This window comes from Opisthocomus hoazin, chromosome 1 (genome assembly GCF_030867145.1).
Source record: "Opisthocomus hoazin isolate bOpiHoa1 chromosome 1, bOpiHoa1.hap1, whole genome shotgun sequence".
Taxonomy (NCBI): domain Eukaryota; kingdom Metazoa; phylum Chordata; class Aves; order Opisthocomiformes; family Opisthocomidae; genus Opisthocomus; species Opisthocomus hoazin.
In genome coordinates this window covers 80,163,351-80,177,639 of record NC_134414.1, presented here as the reverse complement: position 1 = coordinate 80,177,639, position 14,289 = coordinate 80,163,351, and the positions used below count along the sequence as shown (strand labels likewise).

The 14,289-nt window shown below is 40.8% G+C and overlaps 2 protein-coding genes across 8 annotated transcripts in view; one reads left to right on the top strand and one right to left on the bottom strand.

The window, feature by feature from the left end:
* Nucleotides 1-2,987, bottom strand: part of LOC104326397 (cohesin subunit SA-2) — a 69,978-nt gene extending 66,991 nt beyond the window's left edge. For 3 of the 7 annotated variants that reach the window (XM_075427515.1, XM_075427573.1, XM_075427554.1), the window contains exons 1-3: nt 2,626-2,762; nt 2,341-2,527; nt 4-107 (exon numbers count right to left, since the gene is read on the bottom strand). In XM_075427515.1, coding sequence (XP_075283630.1) covers nt 4-77 — 74 coding nt within the window. In that variant the 5' untranslated portion in view covers nt 78-107; nt 2,341-2,527; nt 2,626-2,762. Of the gene's footprint in view, nt 1-3; nt 108-2,340; nt 2,528-2,625; nt 2,763-2,898 lie in introns of those variants that run through there. The other 4 variants (XM_075427544.1, XM_075427564.1, XM_075427525.1 and 1 more) reach the window with 3 other exon arrangements.
* Nucleotides 2,988-3,179: 192 nt separating this feature from the next.
* Nucleotides 3,180-13,311, top strand: GTPBP6 (GTP binding protein 6 (putative)). The gene is made up of 10 exons (XM_075427484.1): nt 3,180-3,516; nt 5,375-5,512; nt 5,931-6,001; nt 7,279-7,409; nt 8,148-8,218; nt 8,667-8,825; nt 10,183-10,391; nt 11,777-11,925; nt 12,236-12,388; nt 12,865-13,311. Exons 1-10 carry the CDS (start codon nt 3,180-3,182, stop codon nt 13,004-13,006), a joined length of 1,560 nt encoding a protein of 519 aa, XP_075283599.1. The 3' UTR covers nt 13,007-13,311.
* The last annotated feature ends 978 nt before the right edge of the window (nt 13,312-14,289 follow it).

Sequence of the window (14,289 nt, the reverse complement as noted above, 5' to 3'; positions counted from 1 at the left end):
TACTTTGTCAGCTTACGCCAGGCAAAATGTACCTGGAGCAAAAGGGGCTCAACAAAGCAAGCGAACGCCTGTTCCATAACAGCGTCCTTACCAAAGCTCAGCAAAACCTGCAAGAATGAGAAGACCATTGATCTACAGCTTCCTCACATTGGGCTAACAACACCAAGCAAAACAATACCTCTGTGATGAAACCAGTTAAGAGTAACTTTCACACACGTACTAAATACCTGTCTTAAACACTCCGCAAAAGTAATTAAGCACTAAATACTAATACTAAAAGCCACTTAGTTTCTGAATTGTTTTGGTTATTAACACTCCACAGCACACAGCAATGCCACAGGAAGCAACATGCTACAACAGACAACCCACACAAAATAGAGATTTTTTTTTTAAATCCAACTACTATCAATACTCAAGTTTCTCCTTCCTCTTTTTTTTATTTTCCTTTTAATACTGATATTTCTAGTAAAGCTATTCATAAGGCAGGTACTTAAACATTTGCAGGAACTAGAACAGAACCAGAAACTGAACCACTTCGAAATTAAATGAGGTATTATGGTACAGGACTTTGAGCAACCTGGTCTAGAGGAAGGTGTCCCTGCCTATGGCAGGAGGGTTGGAACTAGATGACCTATAAGGTCCCTTCCAACCCAAATTTATTCTATGATTCTATCATTATTTTAATGGAATTTTTATTTGCATAACTAAGATTCTGTTGAAGAAGCTGTAAAAAGAATTCAGACATCCTCTTCTTGAGCAAAACAGTAACCACTATTAGTAACAGCAACACTGTTACCACTGCAACTATCTAGTTGCGGAATGATGCCATCACTTCTGCAGCGATCCCTTATGTAACTCCATTTAGCATCTTTTCAACTATATAAGTGCAACAGTAGGTTTGGCAAATTTTGAACTAGTCCTTTTTTTTTTTTGCTCCCCTCTTAGTCTACACCATACTGAGCATTTTTGCATACCTAAACTCACTGCCTTACGCACTGGTAAGAAACAGTTCTCAGCCATTTACTTTGTTTCCATCCGCAACCAGCAAGAAAGCATAGGCAAAAATCCATTCCTATCTCATCCTAATTTTCACCTTTATACCCTGTTACATGTGGCTCACAGATTCATTTTTAGCTCGCATTCCTACCACAGTACGGTCCTTTCACTAGCACTTTAAGTATTACTGATGAGATAAGAACACTTTACGTAGGAAGGAAGCAAACTCCTTTGTTTAGTCCTCAAACACAACACTACTGCAAGAATTTCTGAATTCAGTTTTCTCCTCTTAATAAACTTCCGGAGCAGATTTAGTGACTCACGTTTAAAAAGAAAGCTATCTCTAACAAAGAGATAATATATTCCTTTAGCTATGTAAAAGGAACAATTAAGGTACATTACTGGACAAACCCTACCTGTAGATTTTCAAAATTATAAATTTCACTACAACTGTTTCATCTATAGAAGCAACATAAGAAGCTCAGCTAAACAATTGCCAGGTGCCTTCCTGACACTTCTGAAACTAATAGGCTGGGCTCAGATGAAACATACTGGAAAGGACATATGGGAAACTATATTAATTGTCATCATGGACTACAGGAAATACATCTCTGCTTTCGTTAGACCTGGAGCAGACTTGCTCACAAGGTGACAGGGTCTGCAAAGGCTGGGCTGCAATGAGTCCAAAGCGTGCAACGTTGGACATCTAAGCAGCTTCACTCTCTGAAACTAGACAAGATATGCCCAAATGTTTTAACTTTACAACTTATTTATTTATACCTGCTCTTTCTACTTCCAAATAGCATTCTGTAAACAATGACATGAATATGTTTAGTTTAAAGGTCATTTCAACTGATGACTGAAAACATACACTGTGAAAGGGAAAAGACTTGAGGTATCCCTGACAAAAACAGCTACAGAGAAGCAATGCCCCCCTCACTGCCAACAGGGACACTACAGATTACTTTGCACTCTTCCTCCCCCAGCATCGCCAAATTCACCACTGAAGTGAACACATGCGTTGATTATGAATCTGCCTGGTATTTTTTTTTCCAAAGTAGATTAATTTGCACCTCAGGGAATAAGGCCCAGAAAAGCCTGTAAGGCCAAGGTCCCTGTCAATCCGCATAGAACACTATGTTAAGAAGATGCTAAACAGCGCACAAAAGGGAATAAAATCGAGACATTAGTAACAAGACACAGAGCATAGCAAATCCCTTTTTTTTTCCCCTCCCACCTGAAATGTCACGTTGTAGAGCACCCCGCTATCCACGGGGCACAAATTCGAGGGACAGCGCCCTAATTCACCCACAAGTCTCACAGGCAGCCCGCGCCGGCTCTTACTTTTGGCTGGGGAGGTTGCTGGCTGCGTGGGGCTCGGCTATCATGTCCGCCGCATTATTTCATGAGCAGCGCAGACGGACGGCAAGCTAACGCGGCCCGCACCGCCCCTGAGGAAACTTCGACAGGATCGGCAGGGCTAAAAACTTCACGAAGCTCTGACTCTTGCCGGCGAAACAGCGGCCACAGACTGTCAAGGAAATAAGACAAAAAGAGTTAATTCCCGGCAGCTCCCCCAGAGCCAAGGCAGGAGGGCCCCGCACGGCCCGCTGGCAGACGGGGACCCACCTTCCTGAGGGAAACCGACCCGGAGAGGAGAACGCGGAGGCGGCACCGCCGCGCCCGAGGAGCCCTCCCGAGGGCACCGCGCACAGGGCCGCCGGCCCGGGGCCGCACCGCCCGCCCTCCTCGCCCCTCGGGCAGGCCGCCGCTACGCTCCCGGCGCCGCGCAGCCGGGCCGCCCCAGGGCCATCGCCGCCGCCCTCGGGGGACGTCACGGCCGGCGGCAGCGGAGGGCGGGCCCGGGGCGCGCGGGGCCCTCGCCCACCCGCACGCGCTCACCTGCCCCGCGGGCGCGCGCCCCAGGCCCGAGAGCGCGCGCCCGCCGCCCGGCTCCCCTCTCCCCCCGCTGCGGCGGCCCAGGCCCAGCGTCAATCACAGCCGCCCCCGGGCGCCACCCGGCCTATCAGGGGCGGGGATCGCTGTCACGTGGCCCACATTGCGGGTGGGCGGGGCGGTGCGTCGGTGCTTTGGGGCTTCCGTACCGGTGTGGTGGTAGCGCGCGCCCCGTGACGGTCCTTCCCGCTGGCTGGCCCGGGGGAGCGGGTGCCGAGGGCTGCGCGATGGGGCCCGGCCGCCTCTTGCAGCGGCTCCTGCTGCGCTGCCGGCGGGCGGCGGCTCTCGGCACGGCGCCGTGCCGCGGCGGGCCGCTGTCCGCCCGCCTGCTCAGCGCCGCCGCTCACCTGTGGGCTCCCCAGCGGCCACTCGGGAGGGGCGAGCCACCGCGGGCGGGCGGCGGCGGGGGTGGAGAAGAGGATGAGGATGGCGATGAGGAGGACGAGGCGGAGCTGGCGGAGCTGCTGGGCCCGTCTCCGCTGGCCGCGGGGCCCGGCGCGCAGCGGGTGGCCGTGGTGCAGCCGGCCGTGAAGTGGGGCCCGAAGAAGGCGCAGCTCACCACGGGTGCGTCGGGGCGGGCGCCGGCGGCTGGGGCCGGTCCGCGGGCCGGCGGCCCCGCCACCCTTGCCCGCCTCGCCGGTCGGGGCAGGCCCGCCCGCGCGGCCCCGGCGCCGGTGGTGGCGCCGCGGGGTACAAACGGGGAGCGGGCGGGCGGGCGGCCCAGGCCGGCGTTCCCTGCTCTGTAAGGGACCAGGCGCTCTCTCCGGGTGCGCCGCCTTGCAGAGCGCGCCGGCGTTGGGCCGCGGAAGGCAGGGCGGCTCCGCGCCCGGCCTGTGCGGGTTGCCTAAGCCGCCTTCCCCCTCGGGAGCCGCGGGTCGGTGGCCTTCAGGCCTCAGCCGTGCTCTCCAGCCTGAGGCTTGCGCGGGTGTTGGCCAAAGGGCCGCCGTACCCTCCTGTCCGTGAAAGAGAGCATGGCTGAAGCTGAGGTCTTGGGTAAAGGAGTCCTCTCGTGGGCTTAAGGGAGTGCGCTTGTCTGGTTACATGGGGATGCGGTCGCCAATAATTCCTTTGTGAGAACCTTAATTAGCATTGCTGTTCTTATATTTCCCTCAGAAATCCTCCTAGCTATCTGATGCATATGCCTTAATCATGCATGCTTAACATGCAAGATGAATTTGGCTTGGTGGTGTTTCTGCAAGCACTAATTACACAGCTGTGATAGAAAGGATGAAGCGTTTTGTAAGTTGGTTTTATACACATAGGTCAACTTACATATGATATTCCTCATAGTCAAGTTCATCATGCCGTGAACGTAAAATCTCAGTTTTGTTAGTGCTGCTAGTTATAATAAATTGTCCCTTTGCGGAATAAAGTTTGTCAACTTTTCAGAATTTACATAAGCATTCCAATTTTACAACTGGGGGGGGGGGGGGGGGAAACCAACCACAAACAAAGGCACCTTTCTGTCCAGACATACAGAAGAATAGCAGCGATCCCTTTCCATTTATCTAGGCCCTCCAGATGAAGAGCCTGAAGTCTGAACAAATGTTTTGGAATGATTGTTGAAACACTACAGGTACAACAAGGAGTCTGTGCATTTTACAAGGAATGCTAACAACATGAGGAGAAAGAGGATCATGGCTATCTTTAAAAGTATATTACCTTTTGGACTAAGGTAACCTAGGTAATATATCAATTATGTTTTGCTATCTAGAGAAACTTGACAAGTCTGTTACGAAAAGAGGATCTTATTCCTGTTTGGCAAATCAGAACTGAATCTACTGATCTGATATGCCCACGTAGTCTTTGCAATTTCATTAAGTCCTCAAAAATCAGTGCTTTGCCATATAGATTTTTTTAAATTTTTATTTTTTTAAAGTGACTGATAAACCAGAATACAGGATTGGAATCTGCTGGTTTTAGCAAGTAATAAATCAGTGTAGGTTCTTTATGCATAAGAACTAGTAAAGTTAGCAGCAGGATGTGCTGTATTAGTAATTCTTTAGATATTGCTGCTAAACACCAAGGAATTAATCACGTGCTTTTGTGCTCATCTGAAATAACAGAGTTTATTTTCCAACTAGTTACTTGTTTCACTTGTTGAGGCAAAAAACTTGGTAATTTCCTTGATGACGATACAGTTAAAAATTCTTCTAAATCAACAACCACGGAAATAATTTGTACTGGCAGAAAGATGCTTTGTGTGGCAAAACTGCATCAAACTAGGGGTTTGATTACTCTGAGTAGAGGTGAGACATTCTGCTTCTTGTGCTAGAGGTTAAAATAAATACCCTAGTAGAATTTCAGTGTAGCCTAGTCTTTCCCTCTTTGTGCATGTACTGTAGTTATTGGAAATCTGAGCAAAGTTATGATGGCATAATACAATTTTTTTCTTTCTTTTTTTTCTTTTGTGTTCCCAAAGCTGGATTGCAGATTGCTGAAGCCGTTGCTCTTGTAGATACCCTTCAGAACTGGACAGTTTTAGATAAAATAATTATTCCTACAAAAAATCCCGACAAGAAGTTTGTTTTTGGCAAAGGAAACTTTCAGGTTTTAACAGGTAAGGACTGAGATTTTTCAGCGTCATTCTAAATGGACGACTTCTGCAGCTGAACTGTTTAAGGATAGGCATGAAAGCTGAAGAGAGAAGTTTGTTTGTCTGCAAACCTGCATGATGGACAAACTTCAAAGAATTTTTTTAAGGTTACAGAAGCAACACAGAGTAGAAATAACCCATGCTCGCCGAAATGTGTCAGGCAACTTAATCCCTATGTTTATGTGATTGACGTAAGTGAAACTGGCAGTTGTTTTATATAGTACTAAATTAGTATGAATACAACCGTTCTGTGAAGAAAGAATATGATGCCATTTGGTATTTTACGAGCATTCTGCTCAGTGCAACATGGTTTTATATTCTGTATATTTTTAAAAAAGAATTTACATTTAACACTATTTTGTAATGGTTATCGATCTTTTAGAAAAGATTAAAAAATTGACCCATCTGACAGCTGTCTTCTTGAATGTGGAAAGAATATCTTCACTAACAAAGGTAATGAGATACAATCTAAAATCATATTCTTTACATTAGCACTGTTCAGAAGCTATTGATGTTAAGAGAAGTAGGGTCGGTTATAACTTTGAATTTGCAAATGGTTATATATGAAGCCACCTGGGCTGAGTTTTGTTGAAAGGAAGCTTAAGTCCCATTACATTTGTACTGTTGATATATGTATTTTCAGCTCTCGTGCATGACATTTTCCAGCAGCCTCATAGCCATTTAGTATGGACACCGCTTCCACATTTGCCTTCAAGGCACTACTTAAAATGTTGGAAAAGTTACCCAAGGTCTTTCTCACAAAATGTGCATGGTAACACAGCTTTTGTTATGAAGAATGTCAACGTTTTGGATTAGCTATATGCACAAGTTTCTATATCTATATGAATAGTGTACCTATTTTCCTATTGTTTTGTGGATGCTGTATTTTAATTTGAATATGAGATGTAAATATAAGCCTGCTCATATTTGAATGTTTCAAATATTTCAACTTTCATTCCTAACCCTTGAAAAGAAACCGTATTTTAAATGGAGGCATTATGTTGAGTGGAGGAGCATGCTTCATTTATTTTTTTTTTAATATTGGCAGTAAAGCAACTGATGCATGAAATGTAGATGCTTTTTGAAATGCTTAGACAAACTGAAATAAATACTTTTTAGGTTTTTTTGCATGTACAGCATCATGCAGGGTGTAAAGCACGTGCAAACTCTGCAACTTAGTGTCTTTTGCTGAATTAGAGCAAGAGTGGTGTTTTTTGGTTGGTTTTTGGTTGGTTGGGATTTTTTAAGTATTCAATGAAAAGCTGGTTATGAAATAATTTTCCAGCTTTCCTCTCTTTATTTTTTTTTTTTTTAAATTTTTGTAATCATCTTTCTTTTCCTATGTTATCTCTATCCTTTCCCATACCAGCATTTCATGATTATTTTTTGCAAGGACTTAACCACTGAGATTCGTGATTCAGAGATATGCTGTAAGAGCTGTTGTCAGAATCCATTAAAGGTAATGGAAGGATTCTCACTGAATTTGATGGGCCTAGACATAAAGTTCTGCCTTCTAAACTCTCTTTTTCACCTTGCTTCATCATCATCAACCGAATTTTGCCCTTGCATGCTCATAATCATTACCCATCCATTGAAATGGAATCCTGAGATACTCAGTATAGTTCAGGTGTCCATCAGCTAGCTGTAACTGTAGTGCTGTGTAGGAATTGATCTACTAATACTGTGGGGGACAGAAAACATCTAGATTATTTTGTCTTACATGGATACAGAAAGAACTAGAAGATGCCTGGGGCGTGAAAGTCTTTGACAGATACACAGTTGTACTTCACATTTTTCGTTGTAATGCCCGGACCAAAGAAGCAAAACTTCAGATAGCGTTGGCCGAAATTCCACTTCTCAGGTACTTCGAGCTGTGCAAATCACATACTGATATTTACATATTTTAGTTACTATTTCTTTACAGTAACAAAAATTGTAATACTGTACTGTAAACAAAAATGACACTGTTTCAGTGCTTGCGTAATATGCTCAGTGACTGAACAGAGCATAGAAATATTTGCTATCATGTCATTGTTTTAAGCCTCTGCAGTGCTGAGAGGCAAAACCAGAAAATGTTCAACAGATAATCTTACAAAATATGTTTCTCATTAAAAAAATCCCTGTTCTTTCTAATGTGAAAGATGGATTGCAAGAATGTGTAGGAATTGGATATGTGCATCCCATATATAATATTGATGGGTTTAATAAAGCTATAAACAAGGAAGATTAATTAAGGCATTAATTTGTATCTGAGTTTTCCACATTTCTACATTAACATGGCATAGAAATATTTGTATGTGGCAGTTGATGTTAGTTGCGTGGAGGTATCAGAGGCATCTTTGGCTCTCTGAAATTTCGGAACAGCTATTATGATTTGCTAAGAGAGTTGCACGATTTTTCAAACCACAGTTGAGGAGCCAGAAAAGTCTGGATTTTTTTCACCAGGCTTCTCGCCATGAGCAGGTTTTATTTAGAGCTCTGTCACTTAGTGTTTTTATTTGTGCTATTAGAATATCACTACTGCTTCAAATTTGTTAGGCATTTTAGGATAGCTTGATTAAAGAAGATTGCTTCTAATTAGCTGTTACTCCACTGCCAGGTCGAATTTGAAGAATGAGGTGTCTCAGCTAGATCAGCAGAGAGGTGGATCGAGATACATCATGGGCTCAGGTAAAGTCTGAGTATTCTCGTGAATTGGAGGATTTTTTTTCTCCATAGCCTTTAAACGAATTTAATTGCATCTTATTTTATATGGAGGAGGCCAGGAGGAAAAACTGTTTGTGTTCTGCATCGAATTAAGTGAACATACAACAAGCTATTGGAAAGTAACTCACATAATAAAGTTTTGGTCTGTACTGGCTCAGTAAGTGGCCGTGGACAGAGAATTTGCTGCCACAGGGGTTTATCATAAGTGTACGTGGTTATTCTAGAGTGCTTAGCTTATGTTTTAATAATTACTATCACTCTGACTTGTAGGCAGCAATTCATCGTTTTAGTTGCTTATTTATAACTTCATATGCTGTAGTGCTAGCTTACTTGATTTCCAAATGCACAGCATCCCTTGGTTTACTGTTTCTCTTGCAGACCATTCTGCCAATTATTCATTGGTATTTTTCAGGTGAAACATTCATGGAGACACAGAATCGTATCTTGAAAGAAAAAGAACTTAAAATTAGGAATGCCCTGGAGAAACTAAGAAGAAAAAGGTCTTTGCTTAGAACTCAGCGTAGAAAACGCGAGTTTCCCATTATCTCAGTAATGGGCTATACTAATTGTGGTAAGGCAAAACTCGTGAAATTGTAACACGAAAGAGCTTACATTGTCTAATTTTTAATTAGAAACTCTAGACAGAATCTCATTTCAGTGTGAATAGGCTTCGTATTATAATTAGTTTTTAGGTTGTGTAATGAATATATGTCAATTAGAATATAGTTAGGAAAGCAAATTGTGCTTGTTGCAGTTAGATTTTTATATGTGGTGTTTTTGGGTTGTTTTTTTTTTTTTCACTCTTGAAGATATGTTTTGGAGAAATGTGTAGCACCTATTGTGCCAAAAAGATTTTACATACAGTGCTGAAGACTGTACTGTTAGTGTCTCTTTATATGAATATCTATTACTTGATCAGTGTGCGTAGGGAGAAGTGCTTGGGTTTTGGGTTTTTAGATCGCTGGGAAGGCTTGAGGCGTAGGAAGAAAATTCGGGAGAGTTGGCAGTTGATCTGATAAATGTGCTTAAGAAGCGCTGTAGTATTTCACTGATAAATGCATAGTATTCTGAGATGTGTTCATAGGAGAATAAATAAAGCTAAAGGTTTTCTTCTAGTCTTTTCATAGCTTATATAAGTTATTTCAGACACAAGGCATAAGTAGACTTTGGACTAGACACTTTTTTTCAGGTTACACTATTTCAAGACCATTTCAGTTTCCTATTCAACATCTTTATAAAAACAAACTTACCTTGCACTAATTTGTTATCAGTTATATACTGAAAGGTTTGGATTATGATGTGTTTTCTTAAATGTCATACTTCCGTACTTTTAAAACTGAAGATTCAACGAGATATTACAATTTTGTTCATATAATTGAAATACTTTAACAAGGGTGTATACTGAGAGGTTTAATTTAATGACTAAATACTGTGAAATACTCATCGAGTTAAATAAATGTCTGTAGTATTATATTCATGAGGAAATGCCCAGTAAAAGCATAAATCTAATAAGCTACGTATTATTAATGCTTCTGTTTATTGTTGGATTTAAGAAGTAAATATTGAATTGTTTTATTTGACAACACAAGCACCGAGGTGTGCATAATCTTGTGCTTCCTCATGCTGTCATGGCAGCACTCTTCAGATAATCTGAGAGGTGAGAGTAGGTCACTTTGCAGGTCAGTTCAGTTGTCAATCATCTTGTGATTTCACAGCCTAGCTTATAGACGTGGCCTTAAATCCAATTCAAAATTAACACTGTCTTTGGATTTTGTTACATCGTATAGGTAACTAATCATAGGCTAGATTTAAATTAGTGAAATACATATGAAAAGATACATTACATCATACAACTCACCTGAGGCTTGCAAATTAAATTTTTACTTGAAACAAGCCATTGAGATCTTCTCCTTTTTTTCTTTAATTAGGAAAAACTACCCTGATCAAAGCCTTGACTGGGGATGCAGGACTTCAACCCAGAGATCAGCTGTTTGCCACTCTTGATATTACAGCCCATGCTGGGTATCTGCCCTCAAATATGACTGTTATTTATGTTGATACTATTGGGTTTCTGACTGATCTTCCACATAATCTGGTTGAGTCCTTTTCAGCTACATTAGAAGAAGTGGCTTACTCAGTAAGTAGTTGACTATAGACATTTAGAAATGAAATTAATTTCCTTTTAGATAATCCTTACCCCTTGAAAAAAAGGGAAAATTAATTGGCATGCTGTTCTTAGTGAAGTATCTGGCTGACTCTAGCAGTCTTCTAAGATAATTAGGTATCTTACCATAAGCCAGTTTTCTGACACTTGAAATTATGCAGAGTATGTAGACACTAAGAGATTTCAGAAAGGGTTTATTTGGAGTATACGTGTCCTTCTCCATGATATGTAAAGCAGATGAATCAGATTTTGCTGATCAAATATATGAAAAACTAAACAATGCATCAGAATAAGTTGAAGTTTAGCCTTCTTGAGAGTTGAAAATGAAATAAAGCCTCTGGAATGATCTGGTTTTAACTTAAGGTTTCCTACAGCACTAAAAGTAGGTGATGGTGATGGGATGCAGGCAGCATGTAATAAGCATAAATGTACTTTTCCAATCATTTTCTCATTAAAGTTAGTTTCCTGTGCTATAGCAAAGTGTAAAGCTGCATATACACAGACATTTAAACAAAAAGCCTGTATCGCCAAAGGTAGTGAAATTCAGTGGTAGCTGGGTGCCGGAATGCTTCTGAGGATTGGACTATTCACCATGTAATAACAGGACTTTCAAAAGCTGGCTGCCAGTATCCTGTTTGTCTCTTATTCTGAAGTGTTACATGAAAGGCAAGAAATTTACTTCTCACTAATTTTCAAAAGTTTGAAGCAGTACCTTGAGCAAAGATGATGAAACATTTTGAATGCAAATATTGAATTTGGTTGCTTGGTTTTTATCATGGCAAACATGATTGTGTATGTACTTGAAGCTGGTAACTTTTGTATAAAGCTTTCTAAGTGAAGCACCAGTAATAGTATCTCAGGAGCTGAGAATAAAGATGGGAATCTTCTGCATTTTTAATGTAAAAATAGAACTATAAGGTACATGGGTGGGGTTTTTTTCCATTTTGACACAGCTTTTCAGCCATTACTCTTCTAAAAACCTTTTTACAGTTCACTCTTTTTCTTCTCCAGTATTCTTGAAGCCTTATTGTTACAGAGCCTTGGCTTTGAAAAATTAGATCAGTTATTACTGGAAATATGAATTCTGTAACGAGCTTGATTGACAGGGTTTCTTTCAGGCTTGTTGGAGGCAATCTGTACTCACTGTGGAATAAAAAACTAAGCTGCTACAGATTTTCTTTCATCATGGTACAAAACCCAGTATTGGTTTAATACTGTTTTAGTAGTTCATTTTACACTGTTAACCTGCCAGTGTACTGTCTAATGGGACAGGCAAGTATCTTATATGAATTAGCAATTACAACATGGTAACTGGTGTGTTTCGTTAGGTAACTGTCTTGTATATTGATGCTTGCTAGGATCTGATAGTTCACGTGAGGGATATTACTCATCCAGAAACCATCCTCCAGAAAGCAACTGTTCTGTCAGTTCTGAAGAATCTTAATCTTCCCAGCCATCTGTTGGACTCAATGGTAGAAGTTCATAACAAAGTGGATATGATAGAAAGGTAAGCGGGAGTTGCTAAGTGTACTTACACATTTCTTATGTTCTGGAAGCTCTTTAATACTTAGTCTAGAGAAGAGCTGCCACACTTCTGAGTACATTTAATAGTGTTTCTCAATCTTTTACATACGTAACTGTGGTCATAAAAAGAATTAATTATCTTTTCATTACGCAAGAAATCACTTGAGTCATAGAAGAAGTGGCCTCTGTAGGAAGATGCCGGTATAAAGTAACGCAGTTAAATTTTCCATGCTTGGAATATTTTTGCAACCTAATCTTCATGAGAAAATGTGCTAGCAATTGTTACCTTTCAGATATACACCCACTGAAGAAAATGCTTTAGCCATTTCTGCTCTACATGGACATGGTTTAGAAGAGCTGAAAGAAGAAATAGAAAAAAAAATTCTGACAGCAACAGGGAAGAAGATTCTGACAGTTAACGTCAATTTAGAGGGGCCTCAGCTAAGGTAATTAGTTTTGAATTGTAAGAAGGACTTAAGAGAAATATGAAACTCTTTGTCTTGCATGTCTTAAAATTTCCAAGTCGTATCATACTGATTTTAATCTGCGTTAAGAATTATAGAGATAATTTATCAAAGTTTTCAGACCTATGGAGAAAAAATATCCACGTTAGATACCCATGAGTCTGTTTCTGAAAGTGTCCTTCACAGAGTTCTGCATGTTAGTACATAAAACTTACTTCCTGAAAGACCGTGCCGCTGGTCCTGGAGCCAGATTTCTGACAAACACGCAAATCTGAAAGATCTATGAAAACACTGTACCCTATTTCCAAATAGCAAGTAGCAAATGAAAAGTTAAGTGAAGCACTTCATCTTTTGAAGTGTTAAATTACCTAGATTGGAACATGTTGACCTAAAACAAAGATCACGTTTTATGTAGTAGGTCATACCTTTAAGACACTAATATGCTTTTACTTTTACAGTTGGCTCTATAAAGAAGCAACAGTTCAGGAAGTAGAAGTCATGCCTGAAGATGGCACAGCCAGGGTGAAGGTGATAATCGGCAATTCTGCTTTTGGCAGATACAAAAGCCTCTTTCCTACCAGTAAGATTTTTATGCCATGAAACTGCATCCTTGTCTAGGAAAAGAAACTGATCTCATTAAGAGGATGTGAAATGAAGTTAATGACCTATTAGCCTGCGTGTTGAAGAGTGTATTTCTTCCCCAGTTGATGTTTTTGATGCATTTTGGAACTGGACACTGTTTCTGAAACCTTCTGTTTGGAAACAATAAGAGCTTTGAGCTTCATTTGGTCATCAAGTGCAAGGACAGCACTAAATTTTTAGTGTTAAAACATTTTAATTAGAGCCATATGTTGGCTATAAGCTGTGGACCTCAAACACATGGAAATCACTGGATGGCATCTGAATTAACTGTCGGAAAAGTACCAGGTTTCTTACATCATATAAATTAAGCTTTGTACCCCATTTTTCAGAATAAAATAACATTTATTATAGTTGTCTCAGATGGTCCTTGGAAAATGAAAGTTAATGAACAAGATGTTGTTGGCATATATAAATAATACAGATAGGTTTGTGTATTCTGCTTGAATGCATATTTAAGTAAAATTACTGCCATGTCTTATTGCAGTGAAGCAAAAAAACAGGGATTTGTATATATAAGCAATAAATGAAGGTAGCTATGAACATCTTTTACCCATACGGTTTTCTTGCCTACAGTAATTTATCCACAATGCTTATTACTGTGTTGGTTTTAAAGAGAAAACATTTAAGTTACAGTAAAGCATGGATTTTGTGTGAAAATTATTTCATGAAGAAAAAAAAAAAAACAACCATTACCTGAGTTATGAATTACTACTGGGACCCAATAAAACAATCAGTATCACAGAACAGAGACACAAAACTATTTAAGTCCATACAGCACAAAGAGATCAAGTTTTATTACACAGAGGAACAAGCCACCTGAGGGCAGATAGGCAGAAAAACTTTCTGAGTATGTACAACATAACACGTCATGCAGGCAGTGACTCTCAAAAAAAAAAATCAAAACTGAATGACTACTCAATATGAAGTGCATAGAGGTAAGAGCAAGGATAAAAAGCATCGTAAAAAAGCATTTAGAAAGTGTTCTTCATAAATGGAATGTTTGTTTTTTTACTCCTACGTACTCTGCAGCTGCAGGAGATTGCATGAAGAGGTAGCTTGTTAGCCTTTTGTGCTGAGAAGTGTGGGGTGAGTTTGGTCTGATGTCAAGTAGCAGTTGATTTCAGCCTTCTGCAAATACCTACTGCAAACATGAACATCTTGCGAGACATTTGAACTCTGCTTTTGCATATAAAGTGCATCCAAAAAGTGAGGTATATTGATGAAACTGCATAGAGAACTTC